This window comes from Gossypium hirsutum, chromosome A12 (genome assembly GCF_007990345.1).
Source record: "Gossypium hirsutum isolate 1008001.06 chromosome A12, Gossypium_hirsutum_v2.1, whole genome shotgun sequence".
Taxonomy (NCBI): Eukaryota; Viridiplantae; Streptophyta; class Magnoliopsida; order Malvales; family Malvaceae; genus Gossypium; species Gossypium hirsutum.
In genome coordinates, this window is record NC_053435.1 from 86,667,238 (window position 1) to 86,693,313 (window position 26,076).

General features: G+C 31.5%; 2 protein-coding genes across 2 annotated transcripts; one reads left to right on the forward strand and one right to left on the reverse strand.

Annotated features, from left to right (window-relative positions):
• The first annotated feature begins 7,167 nt into the window (after positions 1–7,167).
• Positions 7,168–8,189, forward strand: LOC107946133 (uclacyanin 1). The gene is made up of 2 exons (XM_016880356.2): positions 7,168–7,412; positions 7,525–8,189. The coding sequence occupies exons 1-2, from the start codon at positions 7,247–7,249 to the stop codon at positions 7,971–7,973; spliced, it is 615 nt and encodes a 204-aa protein (XP_016735845.2). The 5' UTR covers positions 7,168–7,246; the 3' UTR covers positions 7,974–8,189.
• A 16,438-nt stretch (positions 8,190–24,627) lies between these two features.
• Positions 24,628–25,074, reverse strand: LOC121211428 (chitin-binding lectin 1). The gene has a single exon (XM_041084195.1). It carries the CDS (start codon positions 25,072–25,074, stop codon positions 24,628–24,630), a length of 447 nt encoding a protein of 148 aa, XP_040940129.1.
• Positions 25,075–26,076: the final 1,002 nt, after the last annotated feature.

The following is a 26,076-nucleotide window of genomic DNA, read 5'->3' on the forward strand; positions in this document are numbered from 1 at the left end:
ACCCATTTGACCCCCCATAGTTTCACGCGTGTTCTAATAAGTCTTCTCCTCCTTATTTTCATGCGTATTTCCAACTATTATCTTTCGTTTCCCGCCATTTTTATATATTACCTCGTTGTTCATTATTTTAAAATGTTTATTCATGTTTTTATTTATTTCAATAATCGAGGCAACGTACCGATTTAATATTAAGTCATCGATTTCATCGCTATGTTGGGTGAACATCAATCGACTCGTGTTAAAACGGTATGTCCTCCTCAAAAATCAAAAAAATTGAAAATTCTTGTGTTTCAATCGGATCACGATTAAATCTTACATTGAACTCGTATTTTTGAAAATCAAGACGACGCGTGTTTTACAAGATACCAATTTTGGGCGTTGCAAGAGTGCTAATATCTTCCTCACGCGTAACCGACTCCCGAACCCTATTTTTCTCTGGATTTTCGTGTAGACCCGAATTTGTCCTTCATTTTTGTTCAAGAATAAGTTTTCTTTTCTAAAAAGATGATTTATTAGGTATCCGATCACGCCTAGAAGAAAGATCGGTGGCGACTCCCTCTTTATTTTAAAATCAAATTTCAGTGTGTCAAGTTTTCACTCAATCGCCACAATTAGCGTCCAAGCTAAAGTTTTCACGTCGCTATAGCTGGCGACTCCGCTGGGGACCGCATTTTTGAGAGTCACATCGAATTAAACGTGTGTTGTCAAAATTTTCAAAATTCCTTGTTCAAATTAATATTTAGTCGTGATCCTAAAATTGTGTTTTTGAAAAATCATGCATTTGCATTGTGTTGTATATATTCTTCTAACTTGTTTTGTCTGGTTGTTTTAAAGCTTTAAATTTTTATCGTTTTAGTTTTGGTTTAGTTTTTAAATAAAACGTAAAGGTTTGTGAGTTTCTCCCCACACACCGTGCACTTGCATTTCGCATAACATGGGTTCTCTACCCAAGCTCCGTCCATTTAAGTGAAAGTAAACACTATGCCTTCGTGAGTTAACTCGTCCCTCTGCACAGGCTAGTGAATACTTTCGGGTTACATATGACTTATGCTTTCGTGAGTTAACTTGTCCCTCCGCATAGGCATAAGTAAATGTAATCCCTTGAATTGAACTCGTGAGTCTGTGATGGGCTACGACCGAGGCTTTGTACTAATCTTAGTAGATGACAGTACGGGCAATTCAAGTACCTGTATAGAACCGAAACTGCATATAGTGAACCGTACGAGCCACCTAATTAGAGCCATGCCTAACCTCCGTCCGTTAATAGTCACCAAAATAAGTACATGGGAGAAACGCCTCTTCCCTTTTATTTCTTTGACATTTACACTTTCTATTTTGATTTTCCGTAATTCATGTTTATTGTACTAACCAAGATATTTGTCTGTGTTCTTATTTTGCATCATGCATCATAGGCATCATATTAAGAAGGTGTTGATTAGAGATTGGTTGCCAAAAAACGGGTTTCTAATGGAAGAGTCAATTATACAAACAACCGAGAAGAATGCCGTGGTTCGGGACGGGTCTCTAAAAACTCAGAAGAAAAAGGGGATAGTCTAGCGGAGGGATGTATTGCCAATCTATCTGAACACGTAACTGTGAATGTTCGTCAGAATAACCTTGAAGATTTGGTTCGGGTTTGGAATCAGTGGGACACAGACACTAAGGGTATCTTCTCTGAAAAATATGGGGACATAGCCAACTTGATTGCCGTCAACGTAGACGAACGATTGATTCAAGCCATGGTCAGATTTTGGGATCCGGCTTACCAATGTTTTACCTTCAATCGAGAGGATATGACTCCGACTATAGAGGAGAACGTTGCTTTGCTTCGTGTTGAAAATGCGCAATTCTATAAAGTATATGTGAAGGAGCCTAAGCCGATGACCTTCAAGAAAAAGTTAGTGAGATTGACAGACATGACTGATGCATAGGCCGAAAAACAGATAAAGAAGAAGAATGGAACCATTTGCATTCCATGGTCTTCCCTACGAGATTTGGTTCTGAACCATCCTGACATGTTGAAAAGGATAAATCTATTCGCTTTGGCCATTTACGGTTTGATCATCTTCCTGAAAGTCCTTGGACATTAGAAGTTGCGGTGGTAGATTTCTTCGAAAGACTAAAGTAAGGACTCAACCCTGTCCCAACTATCTTGGCTGAGACCTTCAGATCCTTAAACAATTGTAGAAAAGTGGGGAAGGGACGATTTATTGGATGCGCGCTGTTGCTCAATGTTTGGATCTTGAGTCACTTCTGGAAAGTAGAGCGTACACCGTTCCATATGTTTTCAAAAACGTTTGCCCCGTTGGAAGCTTATCTCGAGAGAGAATGGCCAAAGGATGTCACCGAAGAGCATTGGGTTTCAGTTTTTCAAAACCTTCGAGCTAAAGATGTAACCTGGAGAGCACCGTGGATCCGCCCTTCGGTTCTGTTATATAAGGTTGGAAATCAAGATTGGGTACCACTACTCGGGTTATGGGGAGGAGTTGGATACGCTCCGTTAATGGTCCAAAGGCAATTGTCTTCACGATAATTTATACCCGCCACTGGAGGATTAGCGCAGTCCGAGTTTACTTTTGCGGGTGAAGGCTATATGAAGAGGGTCCGAGATGCTGCAAAATCTTGCAAGGAAGTTCATCTGATGGAGTTGGCCCTATATGCTGATACTCTCACTCAAGATTACGACGTATGGAGAATGCAACGGGTGAATAGCCAGCGAGTTTCGTCAATGAGTTACGCTTTTCAGAATCCCTTCTTGAAGGAAATACCTTCCGAGTTAGAAGTGGCAAGAAAAGATTTTGAACGCAAAAAGACCAAGATGTCAAGGGACCTCAGTGTTCTGCAAGAAGAAAACTACCAGTTGAAGATCGACGTTCAGATTGAAAGGTCCAAAACCGAGAAAGTGCAAAAAGAAGTCAAAGTCGTAAGAAATGACTTAAGGGACCTTCATCTGGAAAATAAGAAGTTAAGAGGCACAATAAAGAATAGTGGGCTGGGCAAGTCGTCGGCAGAATGGAAAGAAGAAATTATCAACATCAAAGGAGGGATGGAATTCTGGAAAGGGAAAGCGAAGAAATAGGAGGAAAATGCTGCGCGGGCTATGATAGAACTAAGGAAGAAGAACGCCGAATATGAAGCTGTATCTGCCGAGGTAATGACTAGTCGATCTAAACTTCAAGAGCTAAAAGAGAGGATACGAGAGTTTGAAGACATGCTGCAAGATCGTCAACAACAGCTAGATACTCTCTTGAAGGCTTTGGAAGAAAAAAATAGTCAGTATGATAGAGACGTTCATGCTTATGAAGAGGGCCTCCAAGAAAAAAAATGCAACTTAGCTATTTGATCAATGAAGTTCGTGGGGTAGCCATGCACGTGGTACAATTATCGGAAGAAGCTGAAATTCTCATTTGTCAATTCCCTCCAAATCGAAGATCAAACATATCAGAATTCTTAGCACGAGTAAAGAAATATGGCGATATAGCTAGGAAGTTTGTGTAATGGCTGAATCGAAAATGGCAAAATGTTTTGTAATGAACTCTTTTGATGAATGAAATGCCTAAATAGGGGCTATCTTGAAATCAACACCCATTTCTTGCATTTCTTTCATGATTGACATTCATTTATGCATTCATTCATTCATTGCATGTACCTATCCCATCATCACTCACTAAGGTTAGAATCATATAATTCGCAGTCACAACACTTCAAATATGGAATCACGCCATTCGTATAAAATGCGCCTACAAGTTAGAGTAATAGAGGCTGAATTTAATGAAAGGATTGAATGGGTGGAAATCAAGACGACGCGTGTTTTACAAGATACCAATTTTGGGCGTTGCGAGAGTGCTAATATCTTCCTCGCACGTAACCGACTCCCGAACCCTATTTTTCTCTGGATTTTCGTGTAGACCCGAATTTGGCCTTCATTTTTGTTCAAGAATAAGTTTTCTTTTCTAAAAAGATGATTTATTAGGTATCCGACCACGCCTAGAAGAAAGATCGGTGACGACTCCCTCTTTATTTTAAAATCAAATTTCAGTGTGTCAAGTTTTCACTCAATCGCCACAATTAGCGACCAAGCTAAAGTTTTCACGTCGCTACAGAATTGAAGAGAAATGAAGAGGAATCTAGATATTTCCTATTTAGTCCTAGTTTTATTTAGTTAATTTTGCAATATTCCAATTTTGCCCTTAGTTTATCAATTTTCTTGCTGATTTCATGCCCTTGCCGTCCAGCCCAAATAAATTTTGGGTCTAATTGCCTTTTAAATCCTTTCTCATTAGACTCTTAAGCTATTTAATCATTCTAGCAACTTTTACACCTATTACAATTTAGTCCTTTTCATTTAATTGACTACCCAAACATTAAAATTTCTTAACGAAATTTTAATACCACATTACTAACATTTTATAAATATTTATAAAATTATTTTCGACTCGGTTTTATGAGATAGAGGTCCCGATACCTTGTTTTTACCCAATTTCTTCAATAATTTCTTTTTCTAACTAACCACTAAATCGGTAAAAAAAATTTCTATCAATATTTTCATACGATTTTCCTATCATATCAATTTTCATGCAAAAATATTGAAATAAATTTCTCTTTAAATCGGATTTGTGGTTACGAAACTATTATTCTGATAACCTTGAATTTAGGCAATTACAAGAACGCCCGTGAATTGATTAAAAATCCCCAAAATTAACCCTAAAACCCTAATTCTCAATTGCACACAGTCGTGTGAACCACCCATATGGGGCACACGCCCGTGTGGCCACCCGTCTAGTCACGAAACCACACCAAAATATGGCTGAAACGTGAATTGTCTTGAACACTAACCCCTAACCTTTTAATGGTTCAGAAAACACACCATAATATACTGATTTTCATGCAATTTGTCAACCGAACAACACTTCAATTAACTAATTTCAGAAACACAAATAAATCGACGAATTTCACAATAACAATCCAACAATTCGTTATTAAAATTACAAGATTCCCAAACATATACCTAATACGCGATTTAAGAGTGCCCAAAACGATCGACTCCTCAAATCCCAATTTTGAAAACTCAAAGACCGACACACTAAATTATAAGCAACATTAAAATTGACTAAAACCAAACCTAAAACTTAGAAGGAAGCAATTCCTCCATCAAAGTAAGAGACACTTTTTACCCAATTTCGAAACCCAATTGAATGGAACACAAGTTCTGCCGTTCCAGAAATCACCAAACAAAAATGAGAAAGAGGAAAGAATCAAAAGAAAAAGGGAAAACGTGGAGGGAGGGGAGCAAAAAGAATGTGCAGGGGAGATGGGGAAAGATCGTGAAACTGTTGAGTTTTCATTTGAGATAAAAGATAAAAAAAGATAAAAAGATATTTAAAATTAATCATTTTTAAAACTTAAAACATATTAAGACTAAAAAATAACTCCTTAAAACACACACATAAGGATTCAAACACACAACCCAAAGATAAACTAACATACAACCAACCACCAAGCCAACAAGCTCATTCTAACATTAAAACGCGAAAACAAATACAATTGCTCAACCTCCGCACTGACCCTAAACACATACCCCATAACTTTTAACCCTGAATTTTGGGGTGTTACATTAATGTTATACTTAGATTTGTTCACTCGATCACGGTTCGATTGCAAAAATAAAATCAACGGCTCATTTTACGATTCACAAATTAATAAAAAAATCATATATTTTATATTAATATATATTTATAATTAAATATGAATATAAAATATTTTTATTATTTAAATTCAATCCATCCAAATCGACCTAATCTAAAAAACTCATGTCCAAACCTGAGCTGAGCTAGACTAATCACTTAGCCCATTAACAAGTTTTTTTTTCTTTTTTTTTATTAGCACAATATTAAGGGTAAGAAATGGAGGATGACAAAATTGAAACTTAGCCGGTAGCCATGAAAAGCTTCAACCACTTGCTCCAAAAAAGTACTAGTGAGTGTAATTATATTTAAGGAGAATATTTAATGTACAATTAGTACATAAATCTTATATATTATCAATGAATTATAATATGACACCGCATTATTAAATAAAACAAAAGAAAAGTGGAGGGTTTATAAAAAAATACTAATAATAATCAATTATAAATAAAAACTAAAATCTTAAAACCTAAATATGAGACCCTAAGCACTTAAATCCAAGATCATAAATCCAATAGTTATTAATATTTATTTATAATAGTTATGATTAATGTTTAAATAAAATTATTAGTATTTATTTACAAGTCCTCTATTTTTAGTTTAATTTAGTTCTGATGACGTATCAAATTTTATTATTTATATTTATAGTATTTCATTATATTACATTACTATAATGTTTAAATTAAAATTACTCTTATATTTTCTAAATTATTTCCTCATAATAATCGTATTCCGTCCAAAATTAACAAGATATCACGTATTTCATCACCTTCTCCCTTAAAAGGAAGCATCCATCGACGATGTGTGGGGGCTGGTGCAACAACTAGAATCCTTGTAATGAATAAATAAATAAAGCAAAATTTTGAAAACCAAAGCTTCTATTTTTCAGAGCAGTTCGTTTATCCATGTATTCCAAGCAGTGTCGAGTTGAGTTCTTGGGGATTCGGTCTACCTGCGCCTCCAAAGAAAAAAAATTCTATATAATATGATATTCTCCTTGGTCGTTTCACATGGAAGCCAGGAACCGTTTTCTCTAAGTCAGAATTCTGACTTTTCTGTGTCGGCCATTGATGAGAATTAGAATAAAAATTCAGTAACCAAGGAACCGGGGGGGGTGTTGGAAGCTTATCTTTACATTATTTTTATTGTTCATGACAAGTTCTTATATGTCTGAGTCAAATGATCATGTGGGCAGCTCAGGCAATCATCAATTATTAGTTGCTGGTAGAATATCTTTTAATCCCGACAATAATCCACGCATAATCCGTAACAAAAATGGTTAAAGTTGTAAGAATGGACGAAAAATATTATTAATTTATTAACAAATGAAAGTTTTTTGGTATCCTGGAAAAATACAAGCTGGCATTTGCCAGTCGTCGTGTTAATTAAACCAACTCCAACAAGGAAATAATAATAAACAAAAGGCATCTTCCTTCTGAGAAAATGCATTTCGTGGTCTTCATTTTGCTGTATATAAACAATTGATCTTTCTTCCAACCCCACATATTGGATCTCAGTTTCATACTTTTTTACTCCAATCATAACCTTTCATAGCCAGGAAAATGGCAGTGCTCCGAACATTAGTTTGTTTGACAGCCATAGGCATGTTCATGGAACTCGCCATGGCAGCAAATCACACAGTTGGAGGTGCGAGTGGTGGCTGGGATACAAGCACTGACCTACAATCTTGGGTTGCATCTCAAACATTTGCAGTAGGCGATAATCTGAGTAAGTTATATATCATTACGTCAATACATACATACAATAATGTACTAGCTGCATGCATAATTGTGTAGAAACATATGGTGCATTCTTAATGAGTTTTACCGATTATCTGCAGTTTTTCAGTACACTCCGAACCATGATGTGCTTGAAGTTACGAAGGCAGACCATGACTCCTGCCAGACGAGTAGCCCTCTTCAGACATATACCGATGGCAACACAGTCATACCCCTTACTTCTCCAGGAAAGCGATACTTCATCTGTGGAACACTTGGACACTGTAGCCAAGGAATGCAGATTGAAATCGACACATTAGCCACGTCAACGCCACCATCGGCATCTCCTTCTCCTTCCTCTCCGCCATCTGCATCTCCGGCTCCGGAAACTTCTCCCTCACCTGCAAATACCCCAGAATCAGCTCCTGGCAGTCCCTTATCCCCTGATGCGCCTTCAGCTGAATCACCCACTCTTGCTTCTCCACCTGCATCATCAGCTAACAAGAGCAGTTTCCGAACATGTCTTACATTGGGGTTTGGCCTTGTGTTGATGGTGCTTTTGGCTCTCTAAGCCGATTCCTTTCTTTTCAAGGTTCTTCAAATAATTTTATTGTTGTGGAATGCTTTCGGTTATCTACTCAGTTGCCTTGCTTATTTGTGTAATGGATTCTTAACAATTTACTACATAATTTTGCAAAATAACGTTGTTAATGGGCAGGGTCAGTAGCAGTTAAACCCATTTTATGCTCCATATATGACGAGAAATAATGACAACATGCCATTTCTATATTCTTCTTCCTCCAAACTGCGATATCTGTGGGAACCATTCCCAAAACACACCAAACTCTTAACTCATGCGAAAATAATGAATAAAATCAGGGGCGAACCTAGGAAAAAATTTAAGGGGTAAGATAAAATTTTAATTTTTTATAGTTTAAATTTTTATAATTTATAAAAGATTAAATTAAATTTTTATAATTTTAAGAGGACTAAAATATAATTTTACTTTTATTAATTTAAAAATTTTTAAAAAATTTAAGAACCTAAAATAATATTTTACATTTTAAGAGGAACCAGGCCCAGCCTGACTTCCCCCTTGAATAAAATGTCACACCCTCCTTTACATGATAAATGTTGTATTTTGCCCTTTTTTTTCCCTTTACAAGTTACTTAAATTTCATTATCTAAAAAAGAAGTAATAGTTGCTACAAAAGAATATATTTTATGTGCATACATAATATCTATAATCCTATATATAAAGAAAATGAAATTATATATTACATAATTAAAAAATAAGTTAGAGTCGAGCTTAGTAATTGAATATTCAAGTTTAATATATATTTTTCAAACTCTTTCAAGTTTAATTATGTACTCAAACGCTAAACATATTCAATCAATTAAACAAAAAAAAATATTATATAATTTAACCAAATAAACTAAATTGAGTAATATAATATACAAAATAATCTTCCATTTCAATAAATCTATTATCTACATTAATCTTACAATATTCTATAAAATAAACATCCTCTTATAGTAATATAAAACTATGAAAATTGCTAATAAATTATCCGAGCTTCACATGCATTAACATTGTAAAAATAGAGCAAAGACCACAAGAATATTAAGCAAACAAGCAACCGTACGGAGATTAGAGTAGTTTGCATGTTAGTAATCAAGGAATATAAATGTAAGTTGAGAATTAAGCAAAGTGACAAGTCAATTGAAAAGTTGAGAAATTTATTATTATAATAATTATATCTTTTTAGTTTATATTTTAAAATAATTATAGCAATGATTTTTGTTCAAGAGTTGAATAGTTTGCGTTGGAAGACAACAATTCATTGATTCTACACCTAACATTTTTTATATATTATACAAAATGGAAAAGCAGAGATGATTACCATAAAAGATTTATTGCTTATATCATTTTTTATAACCAAAAAACAAGCAAGGTCGAAAAAGAATGAGAAAAAATTCCACAAGGTTGGCTTGTATGTTGATTACACTGCCACTTGCAACAACGGAAGGAATAGGCAGTGGTGTTATTGAAGAAGCAACATTTACGGTTAGAGGTGAGCGTTCGATCGAATCAAATTAAATTATTTTAGAAAAAATTTTGAGTTAATCAAGTTGACGAATCATATTTTATCATCCTAACTCGATTTGAAATTTTCTCGAATCGAGTCGAGTGAGATGGAATTCGAATCGAATATATTTGTTCAAGTTAAAAATTTAAAAATAATTTTGCGTCCTTGTAACCACTGTCACCCACCGTAATAAGATTTGTCTACCGTAATTAAATTTGTTATTAACTTTCATCACATCATAATTTATTTATTAATATTTTATATACGGGTTAGCTTCTTTGCTTGCTTAGTTGCTTCAATTATCTTCAGATCCTTATCACTATGTATTTTGAAATTAAAAAATATATTAAATGTAAAAATGTGACTTTTTAATAAAAGTTATTTTAAAGATAAAATATGAAATTGATACCAACATAAAATTTTAACACAAATATTTTATGGCATCATTAATAATTCAATTTTAATATAAATATTCAATATGATTAAACAGTTCAATAATATAAATAATACAAAATGTGAAATTTAATTTAATAATATAAATAGTATATATAAATAAAATTATTACTATTTAAGTTTAGAGATTTTTTTGGATGATTTTGATTTTTTATTTGGGAGTAAAGGGTGAGAAGTAAAAGTTTAGGGGGGGGAATAAAAAGTTTTGGGGAAGTAAAATTTTGAGGGAAAGTAAATAGGGGGAACAAAAATTTGGAGAGAAAATATTTAAAAAAATGAGGTGAGGGGTGGGTTTAGGGTAGATTGGAGGTGGGATGGGAGGGGAGTAAAAATTTTATAGGGAAGTGGATGGGAGTAATAATTTTGGGGGAAAATAAAAAGTTTGGAGGGTTTTGGGAGTAAAATTTTGAGGGAAAGTAAATGGAAAAATAAAATTTTGGAGGGAAAATATTAAAAAAAATTGGTGAGAAATGGATTTTAGGTAGATAGGGAGGTTGAGATAGGAGGAGAGTAAAAGTTTGGGGGAAAAAGTGAAAATAAGTAAAAATTGAGGAAAAAGTAAAAAGGTTTGGAGGGTTCAGGGTAAAAATGTAAAATATTATAGTTTGATATTCAGTTTATTTGAATTATTTGAGTTATTCGAATTCGAAAACTCAACTTGATTCAAACTCGAAATTTGAAAAAAAAAACTTTGAGTTGACTTGAATAACTCAATTTGTTTAACTCAAAATTCGAATTTTTTTCAATTTTTTTAGTCGGATCGAGTTTTGCTTATCACTACTTATAGTTACGTCTTTTAAATTTTGATAGAGATAAAGGATGTCAAATCATTGATGTCTTTTTAGAATCTTGGGTTGATAGGCTCAGGCCATGGAACAAACTCCGATCCACACATTAGTCATGTTTACTTCAAAGATAAGTACACATGCAAACCTTTGAGTCTTCACTATTGCTCCTCGTTGCTAGCTTTCTTTCCCCGGATCGAGACTTTTTCCTTCCTCTTTTAAAGCCCTTGACTCCTATTTCAGATTCTCTAATTTGTTTGTGTTTTTATATTTCCAAATACCATAATTTTCACCTCTCTTCTTTTGAGTTTTTTGCTTTGATCTAGATTTTTGACTATTGGATCGTGGCTTCATAGCCTCTTCTCACTATGTTCTCCATCCCATCGTTGGGATCTCAAAAACGTCCTCTCCAACCTCTCCAACTAGCCATTGTCGATCCTTTTAGCTAAGAGCCATTGGGTTTGAAAAGCTTACATGGCGACTGATTCTTTGGCTATTGAGCAGTCAATCGTCACTTCCACTTGACAACTCTGTTGTCCTGTCCGTCAGTTATCGGCCATTTTTTTGATGTGGTGGGGGTTAAATTTGAAAAAAAATAATGTTTGACCTTGGGTTAGGTCTTTGCCTTCCTCCTTAGAAGCTTTACTCAAGTGGTGTCGGCTAGCTTGCATGGCGACTTTTATGTTTTTTTTTTTGGTGAAGATTGTGAAAAATCTATTATATTTAAAAAATTATGCAAATTAAATTCTTAAGATTGCATAAATAATTATTTTAGTATTTTTAAAATAATATGATTTTCATAAATTTAAGAAATATCTAAGATAGAAATTGAGTTGACTATTAAGCTTGATGAAAAAGAACACTCAATAAATTGATTTCTCTACTTTTCCTTTTCCCTTAATCACACAAATCCTAAGTGATGGAGGCTGTAATTTTTAATGTGTAATTTTGTATGTGTAACCTTAATAAGTAGAGGAAGGATCAATTTATAATGATCAGCTTTTAATTCGGTACGACAACCAAATAACTGAATTAATGGATAGAATTTAATTTCTATTAAAAGTAAAAATCTTAATCCCTTTAAATTGGGCCACATGATTTTAAACTTACTTGGTCCACAAATTGAGTTAAAAAATCTTACAATCTCCTACTTGGCTTAATATGATAAACATAAACTTTAACAAAATAAATATTGAGCACACATAAAAAAAAAGCTCATCATCATTGTCATATTATAGTGAATCAAAAATATGAGTTATTAAGATTGTATATAGCTTAAGTTATATACTTCCTTCCATATACTACAACATTACAACTCAACATAATAGGTCCTTAAGTAACTATATGTTATATCTAATGCCCCAAGTGTAGTGTTTTTGTCTATATACACTTGTATTTTTTCAAACAACTTAGTTTAATAAAAATATTCATAAATTATATTAACACCCTTGTATACTGTCCTCAATGATTTTTATGTGCAAAGCAAAATGGAAGCAAATATTGGCTCACTGATTATCTAATGTTTAACTAATACTAAGCAGGATTATGTAGTTGGATCATAATACGGAAAGACAACTTATATTAGTAGATGAACCTAAAAAATGTCCTTAGTCTAATCGAAAATAAGCAAACCGATTGAAAGACTAATATGATGTCTATCAAGTCCAGTTGGGGAGATGATTTGTCATGAGCATCGGAGTAGATGACTCCTAGAAAATAGAGACATAGATGTCGCTGACTAAACTGATAGTACATCGAACATGACCCAAGTAGAATAGATATTAAATCTGATTATGGATTTATTCACTTGTGGCATTCATTGTAACGCCCCCTTACCCGAGATCGTCGCCGGAGTCAAGCACGAGGCATTACTAAACTTATTTGAGCACTTAAACAAATTCGGACAAGCTGTCCAACTGCGTCACAGTTGCTTAAAAGTTCATATCTCGAGTTCTGAAAATCAAAATCCAATTCCGTAAATTTTTCCTTAAACTAGACTCATATATCTATTTACTAATTTTTTTTCTAGAAGTTTTGGTCAGGCCAATTAGTACAGTTTATTAGTTAAATTATCCCCTGTTTCAGGGTTTGACTTCTCTGACCTCTGTGTATTATGAATCAGATATGTCCCTGTACAGAGTTTCAATGACTATGCCGTTTGTTTCTAATAAAACTAGACTCAATAATAAATTTTTAAATATAAAGCATGGCTTCTAATTATCTTTGTACAATTTATGGTGAATTTCCAAAGCCAGAATAGGGGATCCAGAAATCGCTCTGGCCCTATTTTACAAAAATTTAAACATCTCATAAAATATAACTCATATACCTGTTTTGTTCCATTCATATGAAAATAGACTCATAATTCTTTAATTCCATATTTTATTCATCATCTAATTATATCTCTACTATTTTTAATGATTTTTCAAACTCACGCCACTGCTGCTGTCTTAATCTATTTTATGGTAAATTTTACCTATTTCATGATTTCCATGGAATAACTAGCATTTAGGCATACATAACACCAAATATGTCTTTGATTAGCCATTCCAACAGCTAATCATTATCAAGCATTTCCATACCACTCAATAACCATATCATAAGACTATATACACAAAATGATTATAATGCTATACATGCCATGCTCAAAATATACAAACCGTTATACCAAGATGATACACGGATAGTGTGAGCGAGCCTTCGACCGTTCCTGATTTCCGAGCTAGCTTGTCAAAACTACAAGGAATGAAAAGGAGGGAGTAAGCATAAATGCTTAGTAAGTTCACATGCAAATAGCAAGTAACACAACTATATAAGCAAACATAAAACATCATTTTCATAATCATCACCGAGACATTCATATCACATTTTCATTTACAATCTTACCATATTGTTGTTATGTTGAGTTTTCAACCCGAGGGTTACGTACAAACTTGTTCAAAGTATTCATTTCACGACACTTACCAATACGTCCCTTTCATCTCTAGTATTCCTCCATTTGAGTAGAATTTTACCCGTTGAACACATCGGAATATAATTCGGATACATGGAAAGTTTGCACATAAGTGCCACATATGTAGCCAAGCTACCATGTAACCCGCCCATAAGCGAAATCGGAATCAACTCAACGAGCTCGGATGCCTAGTTACATCTCTCGAACTCGGACTCAACTCAACGAGTTCGGACATTCGCATCCATAAGTGAACTCGGACTCAACTCAACAAGTTCGGATGCCCAAATATCCTAGTGACATGTCACTTGTATCCTAATCCATTCCTAAGGTTCAACGGGACCTTTTTCCCAATCATGTGTCTCAACCATCTCCTACGGAATGCTAATACCGATACTCGGTAGTATTTCACATTTTCCAAGTATATCACATAATTTGACATATTATCAAACAATTATCACGAGTATAATATTTCATAATAATTATCATATCATTTAAATAACATAAAAATATTTAAAATAATAACTATGTTACCAACATTTACATATGAACTTACCTTGCTGATTTGTAGAAGATATTGAAATTTAGGGACTATTCCGCAACTTTTTCTTTTTCTCGTTCTTCTTTGGATTCTTGATCTATAATATAAAGTATTTCTACTCATTAGCATTTATTTGACTTCTATTTCACTTCACAATTTATGCTGTTCAAATTTCGAAATTGCATTTTTACCCCAAAATTTACAGTTTTTACAATTTAGTCCCTACTCATTTCACCCATCAATTGAACTAATTTTTTTCTCAATTAACATTTTATTTTATCATTATAAATTATTTCACAACCTTTGATATTCTGAATTTCAACACTAACATTTAATTCACAACTTTTTCACAATTAGGTCCTAAATACCATTTTCTATCAAAATGACTTAATAAAACAACCTTAATATGAAATTAGAACTTCAATTTCATAATAATTCATCATATACTGCCCTTACTCAGCTAGGGTAACTTCCAATTTCACCCACCAAATCAAAAACTAATGAATTAGATGATTAGACCTAATTGCAAAAGTCTTAAAAATACAAAAAATATAAGAAAAGGGCAAGAAATAAACTCACATGCAGTGAAATTGTGCAAAACCAGCTTAAAAGCTCTCTCCCATGGCTGTCTGGCCGAAATTATGAGAAGAATGGCCTAGAAATCTCTTTCAATTTCAATTTATTTGTTTAATTTTGTGAAATTTACCATTTTACCCTTAGTTCACCTGATTCCAGATTTTTTTCTTGCTTACACCGCCTCATCCATTCCCTTTAGGCTAATTTTCCTTTTAAGTCCTCCCTCATTTAACACTTGAGCCATTTAATCATTTTATCAAGTTTTGTACCTTTTTCAATTTAGTCATTTTTAATTAATTGACTATCCAAACGTTAAAATTTTCTAACGAAAACTTAATACTAACTTATTTACACTCCATAAATATTTTTAAAAATATTTATGGCTCGATTTATGAATTCGAGGTCTCGATACCTCGTTTTTATTCTGTTTTATCTATAACTTCCTATTCTACATAATTTTATTTAATTCAAAATTATTTCTAAAACCACACTTAACATTTACTTACTAATATCTAAACTCACATGTCAGATTTAGTGATTTCAAATCACTGTTCCGATATCACTGAAATTTGGGCCGTTACATTCATAGTATGCGTGACTCGTATTCTTTGATGTAAGTAAAAGCCTGAGTTCAAATAGATAAGAAACTGAAAGTTGGTGCGTTGGGTATATTACTTTTGCAGTATGTAGCATCATTCACAATTGTAGAATTCATAGACCAAGAAATGGATAAATGATATCCTCTCATTAGCATTACATAATAGATGAAAAGTAAACGTGGCGACTGGTAGTTTGTCTTTGTGATAAATGACTTAGTTACTATTTGATAGTAATTGAATTTTCATGAAGGAATATATAATGATTACCATGAGATAAAATGGGATCATATTGGGAGAATAAATTTATCCTAAAACAATTAAGGATATCCTATGAGAGTAATACACTTATGACAAAGTCATTAGACAAACACTGGTTAGTAGCTTCCGTAATGGTATGTAATCAGGGAGAGTTCAGTTATGATACTATAGTGGAATGACTTCATGACTAAATGAGTTTATAATTAATAGGAGAAAATTTGAAACTTAATTATAAATCGCTTAAGCCCTAATTATATATGTTCAATTGGTCCTTCTGCTAGCTCGTTGAAACTAGAAATGAATTGCATAAAAAATAAAATGAATATAAATAGATAGAAATAATAAAGTTAAAGAAATATGTTACATTCAGAAACGAATATGTTTTCATCATTCAAAGTAGCAATAATGGCATTGTGTTTTCGTTTACTTGACCATTTTTTCTTCCATTGGGGACGATCGAATTTGATATTTCTCGGCTTTTTGCACTCATAGCAAATTATGGGATCTTTCTCTTTGGTGGATTCAAGTTTTAATCCTTCCTTTCTTTGAAACCTTCTTCCCTTATTTGATTTCATGAATCTTTTGAATCTTTTAGCAAACATGGCCATTTCTTTATCCTCATCCACTTCATTGTTCGATTCGCTTTCTTCGTTTGTAGTGGATTTGAGGACAATATTGATCTTTTTCCTTTCAACCTTCTCCTCTTCTACCCTTGCTTTGAGTCTCATCTCATGAGTAAGCAAAGAACTAATAAGCTCATCTAGCGAAAGTGTTTCCAAATTCTTTGCTTCTTCTATGGCGATCACCTTAACTTCCCAATACTTTGGCAAGTTTCTTAGCATTTTTCTCACAAATTTTTCATTATTGTGATCCAATTTATGATTATTGTAAATCTATCAAACATTATTAATATTCTCATCGGGCTTCATCTTGAAGGTTTCATAATTGAGAGTGAGAATTCCAACTTTAAACTTCTTACTTGGCTTGTACTCTCATAAGTGACTCTAGCTTGTCCCATATCTCCTTGTCATTGGAACAATATGACTCCCTATTGTGTTTATCGAGACCAAGTGTACAAAATAATGTATGCATGGCCTTGACATTTATTTGAGTACTCCTATCTTTCTCATTCCACTCTTTCTTGCTTTTTGGCACCAAAAATTCTTATTGTTGTTTTTAAGGGATAGAAGGACCATCCATAATGATATTCCAAGCCGCAAGATCATTGGCTTGAATGAAGAGCATTATAAACACCTTCCAATAAGAGTAGTTGGCTCAATTGAAGTATGGATGCTTTGACATAGATTGAGATTTTTCAATCAAAAATTGACTTGGAAGTGACGTAATTCTTTATAGAGTGTGTTGATGATTGTTTAATCTTCTTCAAGGATCTTCTCTTGATTGTTAAACCTTTTTTAAAAATTAGCTCTGATACTAATTATTAGCTCGATCAATCAATGTAAATAACTAAGAGGGGGCGAGTCCTTTTAAAAAATTGTGGAAGCAAGACAAGAAAATTTGAAACAATGAACACAAGAATTTAAAGTGGCTCAACCTCAATTACCTATTCCATTACCTTAGCTTTCCATCACAAAGGATTTTCTCAAATTCACTAATTTGATTCAACCTTTGAAGACAAGGTTTAACGTTACAACTCCCTTAAAATTTCTACCTAAATCTTAATACTTAAACCCTTTCGAAAGAGTAAACAAATAAGCAAACAAAGAAACAATCATTCAAAATTAAGATGTTTGCCAATTAAACACTCATACAATAAAAACGCTTGAGCTGGTAAAACACAAAGAATTGCTTACAAGTGCTTGTAGGAAAAAAATGAAGAAAAGCACAAAAGGTTGATATTGAATTTTTTATGTATCTTGAAGCTATTGATCTTTTTTAATCTTTGTTATTGTTGTAGAGGCTTTGGAAGTTGGTATTTATACCTCCTAATTGATTTTCAACCGTTAGGGTAAGTGGGAAACTGAATAGAGCGGTTGGATATGTAAGAACTAGTGCATTAATGTCTCTTGCAACAACATGTATCGTTACCTTTGAAGTGGTATCGATACTTTGGGCACTTAATGCCTAAATTTAATGACTGTTAAAGCCTATAGTATTGTACAATAGACAAAATATTGATACTTGCTATGAGGTATCGATACCTTGGTGAGAGTATCGATACTCGGGCAATTTCTTGTTTAATTTTCAAAATATCGAACCTTAAAATGGTATTGATACCAGGGGAGGGTATCAATAAATTTTGCAAGGTATTGATACTTTTATGAAGGTATCGATACTTTGTATTTGTGCTCAATCTTTTTTGTAAAACAAAAGCTCAAATTGGCATCAATATCATACGTGGGTATCGATAACTTTTGCAAGGTATCAATACTTGGTTAGAGGTATCGACACTTCGAATTTTTGCTCAGTTTCTCTAAACTTCGAAGCTCAAATTGTTATCAATACCTTATAGAGGGCATCAATACTTTGACCCCTGAGAGCATTTTAACTTGTTCAAAAATGTTTGCAAATTGTTTATTGTTTTGAAGAACTTCCAAAATATTTTCTAAGTGTTTGAAAGATTAGATTTAAAATTTTATCTCTTAGAAATATTTTGAAACAAATTTTTACTTTGAAATCAAGTTTAATTTCAAAAACAAGTTTTATTCAAAAATGTTATATTTGTTATATCAAAACATTTACCATTTAAAGTTTAGTTTAACAATAAATATTGTCTTTATCTTTTTATTTTTAAACTTTTTAGCATTTAAAATTATTTTTGAAAACCTCTAAAGTTGAACCACATGTTAGAAGTCTTTTAAGGAGCTGTATAAATTGTGGCAATCCTTATACGATCCGATAACAGATCCAAATAAAAAAATGACACATTAAAAAATTTCAAAACTTTTCATAACATTCAGACACTTAATTTACTACTTATTGGACTCAATTTTAACTTTTGAAACTCAATTTTGTATTTTGTATTAAAATTTATACATATATCCGTCATTCAAACTTTTAATAGTCTTAAGATTTAATTTTAATTATTCTCACTAATTCATCTTAAATTTGTATACACAACTTAAACAAATATTTCAAATTATAACCAATCTAACTTACTAATTTAAAATTTCTATTATTTAATTTTATACATAACTATTTATCAAATATTTCATGGAATTAAGTATATAATTATTATGCCCAAATTTAAAACTAAATGTTTTCAGGATTGATAAGGCAAGTCCTATTCCTCAAAATTTATAGTTTTTACAAAATTATCCCTAAAATTCTAGTTTTATAGTTTTTTATTTAGTCCTTGAAATCCAAATTTTCATTGTTCTACAATTTAATCCTTAAAAGCATATTTTCTTATTTTGTACAGTTTTGCAAAACAATCCATTTTCTAAAATTTCCAAATTTTATAATTTAGTTCGTACAACTAAAATTGTCAAATTTTCCACAAATTAGTCCCTGATTTTCTAACCATTAAACTTTCATATTCTATTTGCAGAATTGTAAATTCTCAAATCATATAAATTAGTCTTAACACTCATGTTTTGAAATCTTTACAATTTAGCCTCTATAGTTTCGAACTTTACTATTTTATGCTCAACTTTCTAAATTTTCATATATTATAATCATATAATTTAGTTACTACATAAACTTTCCAAATTTTATAATTTGGTCCTTTAATTTTTATCAAATTAATCACTTAATAAATCATTTTTTAACTTACTCATTCAAATAATATTCAAAATAAATATTTACCACTTTCAACATAATAAACGCACAATTCCATCATTCATAATAATTAATTCCAATTTAAAATATTCTTAGCAAAAACACCCACACTTTCTTACTTCCAATTATCCATTTAAATTCATTCACCATTCACTTGATAGACATAATATTTCCATCACTTTAAAGATAAAAAATAATTATGCACACTTAATTCTTGCAATTTCACAACAAATTATACAATTAAATAAATATAGCATAATAATTTAAATAATTTACCCATGTTTTCTCTCACTTCCATCTTCCTTTTCAAGCCTCTATAGTTGGTTTGATATGAAAAAACACTCTTGAATTAGACTTTGGTGTGAAATCTCACTTTAATTTTATGAAAATTTCAAAAATTTTATATTAAAAATGAGAAAATAACCAAATTGAATCAAATGAATTTTTTATTTATTTTCTAAAGATGATTTTGAAAGAAAAAACATGACAAAACCTATCCCAAAATTCTACCGGTGGACCTATTTATAATGATGGAGAATTGTATTCTTTTTTCTAGACTTTTTCTTATTTCTCTTTCCTTCTTTTATTGTTATTTTTTTATTTTATTTTTGCTGCTTGCTTTTTTTCCATTTGCCCCATGTTATATGTAGAAAATTCTACATATTTTCTTTTTCTTTCAATTTAATCCTTTAATTACCAACCAATCAAACTTCAACTGATTTCTTCCTTAACTTCCATAGATTTTCTCTCCTTTACAGCTCAACATTTAAATATTCTAATATCATTCTTATGTCTCCAAATATCTACTAAAATTTAGAAAATTGCATTTAAGTCCTTCATCTATAAAATGAGATAAATGCATTTTAATCCCTATACTTTTCACCACTTTTCAATCTAGCCCATATCTCAATGTTCCAACTCTACTTATCAATTCATATCCATGTCACATTCATGAAATAAATATTTCTTAAATTTTCTCCTTTTTTTAAAATGGTAAATTTACACTTTTAGTTCATCTTTCACAAATTTTCATTTTAATCCTTACTAAATTTCATTATTCATACTTTCTTTTACAATGTCAAATTTGATTTTTATTATCATTATTTAATTAATTAATTTTTTTTTATTTTAAAAAATTTATTATTTATCTTTCGAAATACTATTATTAATGAAAGTTGAGATTTTTGTGGTGTCACAACTAATGTTGTTATTAATGCTATTATTATTTTATTTTTAAACTTTTTAACATTTAAATTTATTTTTTAAAACCTTTAAGGCTCCGCCACATGTTAGTGGTCTTTTAAGCAGCTGAATCCTTTGGAATCCAACAAAGTTAGCTTTTTAAGGTTGTATTTTCATTATAGGTTTAAACCATAAATTTGTACTTAAATTATATCATTTTTGTATTTAAATTTGTTTTAGTCACAAGTCCTTTGTAAATTACATATTTCCCAAATTGGTATCCTAGTTAGCTAAACCGTTAAGTATATTTTAAAAGAAAATTAACTTACAAATTGATATCTAAACTATGTATTTTTTTCCTATTTCTGTACTTAAATTTTTTTTTCAAATTGGTACCTCTACTCTTTTAATTGATCATTAGTTGAATCATTAAGTCTTAAAAAAAACCTATTAAAAATTGACATGTGGCAAGAAAAGACAAAAAAAGTATTTTTCGTTTATGTATTTTCTTTTTGTTTATTTCATTCTTCTGAACTAGATCGGTGGTCGAGCCACCAGTTCATGACTTGATTAGTTCATTCGGTCCAATCAAATAAATTAATAAAAATTAATAAAAAAAATTTCAAATAAGAGAAAAATATGTTCAATTGGTTTTTTTTAGCTTTGCTCAATCTACCTATATCAGTTTATGGGCTAAACAATTCAACTCTTATTTTCGAATCAATACCCCTAACCAATTCCAAGTTTAGTTTTGAAAACACTGATTTTGATTGATGAAATAACTTTTTCGATCCCATCAAGTAGCGCAAGAAAATGGTGATTGCCAGCGTCTTCACCTTTAGAGGAAAATTTCAAGCATTGCTAGTATTGTCAGTTAGAACAATGGTTCAATTCCAAAAATATTGATCTCAATATAAATTATTAGTTTATTATATATATTAAGTAAATTTTTATTATAATGAAATATTTTCATTATATTTTCATTAAAATTAAAATTTGTTATTGTTACTTGTTAGTATAAAAATTATAAAAAATTTATTATATAAAATCAAGTATGTTAAATAATTTTATTATAAAAATATAACATATTACAAGTTAATTATGTTTATTTTTAGAATAATTAAATAGATGAACTTGATTTTTAAAAGTTTTAAAAAAATAAAATAACTAACAATTGAACTAAAAAAAGAAAAAGAAAAGCAGGTCACTAAATGAAACAAAAAACAAAAAGAGATAAATCATTTGATAATTTAGGTTCCCCACTTGGTTCAGGTTCCTGTTATAATTGCACTTAATATATATATATATATATATTTAATGATTCAGGTCAAAAATTCATTTTTTTTTAATGTAAAAAGATAATGAGTCACTAAGTATGGAGAAAAGTTTGAAAATGAGAAAAAAAATCTAACTTATTATTTTCTTATTAAAAAATGATATAAATGAAATAAAATTACAGTTTTATACAATTTTTACTCATAAAGAAGTAATAGGTAAATACTGAATTACATATTTATATAAAAGAAAAACAACTTTTGAGTTAACATTTGGTGATGTAGACAAGAAAGAGGTCCATTCCATTACCCTTCCCGGGAAAAACAGGGGTGGGAAGGTAACTTCTGTACCTTGGGCTTTGGCCCCAATACAAGTCGATTTTCTTTGACAATGCATTGTGTTACAAAGTCTCATTGGATTATTGATCTCCACTCATGTGATGAAACTGCAAGCAATTGCTTGTATGAATCAAAAGATTAGTCTTAGGTTCTTTTTATCTTATAATTTTTACTGATTCGAGACCGATGTGGTGGTTTAGACTCTAGAGTACCTTAAGCGCTGTGATTGTCGATTGTGCTCGTACATGTTAGAGATTCCATTTGCGGGAAAGGGACAGTCTAATCCTTAATTTCTAAAATTCTCTGTTGCACTTCAGTCAATAATGTTTGGACGCTCTTCATTATTGTCTCAGCTTTTCCTCATTTTGGTTACTTAAGTTGGAACATTTAGAGATCAATAAATCTCGCTTTCTTATTACCACTTTCTTACATGGTGATGGGGACCAATTCCACCAACATTAAATTTTCAGCTTCTTTTAACTATCACTCACAATATTGTTATACTACATGCTGTTGTTTTGTTAATTCCTCATTATTTTTATTTTGATTGTTATCTATTAAATAGTTAACGAAATTGATAATATGGTCATTTTCTAATTGATATGATAAAATATTTAGTCTTTAATATTTACACATTCTATCAATTTGATTCTCGAGCACATATAATTAAATATAAATTATATATTATGAAAAAGTAAAATATATAATATTATTTTTTATATATTTATATAAATAACATTATATGTGTTTATATTTAATTATAATTATGAGGCTCAAATATGCATTTAGTCCTCGAACTTGACACATTTTTCCAAGTTGGTACTTAAGAGTTTTTCTATTCCAAGTTGGTACTCAAATTTTTATTTTTTGGTATTTTTTTGTAATGATGTTAAATATAAGACACATGGCACTTTTAGGTCGTGACATGAGACATTGATGATGCCACAATCTTTTTTTAAAGCATTCAAAAATTTTAAAGAAAATATATAAAAATTATATAATTTATTAAATATAAAATAAATTATAAATTATAAAAATATATGTATTTAAAAAATTAGAAATTAAAAATTCAAGTTAAAAAATCGAAAATCCAAAAAAATTACACTTTCTTTAAAAAATAAATTGCAAACAAAATAGACTATTCTTAAATTTGATTAGGATGCAAAAGATGATGATTTGAAAATTGTTTTTTTTTTATGTTAGTTTTCATAGAAAATTTGGGCTATTCTATTGAGAATGTTATTAGCAAGATCATGAATAAAGTTTATAAAAATTACAAATTTACTGAGTTTGAGAGGTTCTGAGTTTTTGGGTTTATCACATATAAGTTTAACAAGATTTAAGTATATGTGTTTAAATATAATTATACTTATATTTAATTATGTGTTTGAGAATTAAATTGATAATGTATAATTATTGATGACTAAATGTGTTATTATATCAATTACAAAAAGATCACATCATCACCATCGTTAACCATTTAATGAAAAACGACCAAAATAGAAATGATCCAAAACATTAGTAACTAAATTGAAAATTTTCATAATTAGGTGACCAAAACAAAAAAAAAACATGCTAATTGTTGGATGACTAATTCTATAATTTACTTAAAATTTGAACATAAGATTTCTTTATAAGAATGTAACTTATTTAAAAATATATTGATTGAATTTTAATTCGATTGATGCTAACATAACAAAACACTAAAATATATTTATTTTTTTATCTAATGATTGGAGAAAAAATTGCTCATAAATGAATACAAATTTCAAAAGCTAAACGTAACTATCCACCAAAATCACGTTCAGGCTTTTTGTTCTTTGTAAAATAAAATCAAAACAAAAGTTAACTAATTTTTAAAAATATTAGTTATTATGGAACAGTATTTTAATGGTGACTTTCAAGTTACATTTTAAAATCGTGATGAAACCATAAATTCTATCAACCAACAAGACATGATTGCAACATTGACAATTAGCACCCCCCACTCAAACATAACTAAGGGCATGTTTGGATGGCCAACTTAATCTACAACAATGGCTCGTTTGGCTATTGTTACCTAAAATTGCTCCAATTAACGTTAGAAATGCCTAATTACTTTAGATTAGGATTAGACATTGGAGTCAAACCAGTCGACACCGTTTCTTCTTTTTGACCATTTTAGCAGACGCAATGCAGAATTTGACAGACAGTTGCATAAGTAAATTCACAAAAATTACAAATGTCGGTAACAAACCCAAAAAATCCACCATTACAGATCATAGATGAAAAATATTTTTCTTTTTTGTATTGTACACACACAAAAAAAAATGAACATCCATCAAAATCTAAATTCAAATCTGATCATCTCACCACTATTTAATTCAACAAAATGGGAAGTATAAACAAAGAAAACGCCATGCGATTTAAAAAAAAAAATCGAAACTAACCACCTAATCTAAGCATGCACAGGACCTGGAGCCACCAGTACCGGAGTGGGTTGATTGTAGGGTGGAGCAGCCAAGACTGCAGTTGAAGAAGGCGGTGGAGGAGGAAATTGTGGTGGGGTATTTGGGTTCGTGTTAGGAGGCTGTGGTGGAGGAGTAAGGTCGCCAGTTGGTGGGTTATTGGACGCAGGTGGGGGAGGCTGGTTAGAAGACCAAATGAAGGGAGGGGGAGGGGGAGGGGGAGGGGGAGGAGGGTTGGGAGAGGAAGAGGAAGAGGAAGGTGGTGTATTAGGAGTGGGGAAGACAATGGAAGAAGGGCAAGAGTCGCCGGAACAATTGTGAGACTTTTGGAGGGCGTGACGAAACAGGCCGAGTCCCAAGACGAGTCCCAAAACCACCAACACTGTCACTATGAAAATGAAGATCTTTGTTGCTTTCCCCACATAACATATCTTCATTTTTGGTACTAGAAGAAAAACAAACGGGACTGACTTTAAAAAACCTGCAAATCTGAGACGGTGTCTGTGTCTGTCTTTGGTTTGGTTTTTGTTTGGTCTTTTCACCATGGTAAATGTCAAATGACTATTTATTGACCTCTTGTGTCAGTGTGTGTGGCTTTTGACATTTCATTAAACTATTGAGTTACTTCCTGATGTTATCGGATTTCGATGGTCCAAGGACTTTTTGGGTTTTCCGGAATTGCTTGAATTGTTGTTTTAGGTTAGTAGAAGTTAGTCCATTGCAAGTGAATTAAAAGGTTGGTGACTTTTCCGGTGAAAACGAGGGTTTCAACTCTTTCACTTGAGATTAAGGCCCCGTTCGGCACTACTTGTGTGATGGGCTTTTGGTAAAAAAATGATTTTTTTGTTAAAAGTAATAAAGAATAACTTTCATCTGTATCACTTTTTTCAACTTAAAAAAAGGACTTTTGCACAAATGAAAAGGAGAAATTTTTGGCTTTTATCAGCCAAAAGTACTTCTTGGCAGTATTTTACTATTTTAACCTCTGCTTTTTCTAAACGTTAGAGGATATTATTTTCCTCTTTTCTTGTCTGATTTGTTCTCTGGTTTGTTCTTCTCATCTTCACCTGCTGCTTTAAAAGATTTCTTGCAGAACCTATTTCTTCCATTTTAAGTAAAAAAAGCAAAACCATAACCAAAACATGTCTCATCTGTTGTAATTCTTGCAGAAGTGTTTTATTCCTCCATTTTAATTTTCAACAATATTTTCTTCTCTGGTTTGATCCTCTTCTCCACCACCGGTGAGTTTTTTCTTTTCCTTCTCATTCTTCTCTTTAATTTTTTCGTTCTCATCTTCTTCTCTTTTTCTCTCAGTTTGGGGCTTCGCTCACTCACTCTCTGTTTTATTGAAAGCTCACAAATCTTTCTTGCACTCACTCTCTTAAGCTCAAATCGCCCACAAATCTGGTACTTTTGATCTTGCTTTCCCATATATTTGA

Excerpts from the sequence above, each read along its gene's own strand:
- LOC107946133 (XM_016880356.2), top strand. The coding sequence starts at position 7,247 with ATGGCAGTGCTCCGAACATTAGTTTGTTTGACAGCCATAGGCATGTTC. Across the intron at positions 7,413-7,524 it reads TGCAGTAGGCGATAATCTGA|TTTTTCAGTACACTCCGAAC; the intron begins GTAAGTTATATA and ends GATTATCTGCAG.
- LOC121211428 (XM_041084195.1), bottom strand. The coding sequence starts at position 25,074 with ATGAAGATATGTTATGTGGGGAAAGCAACAAAGATCTTCATTTTCATA.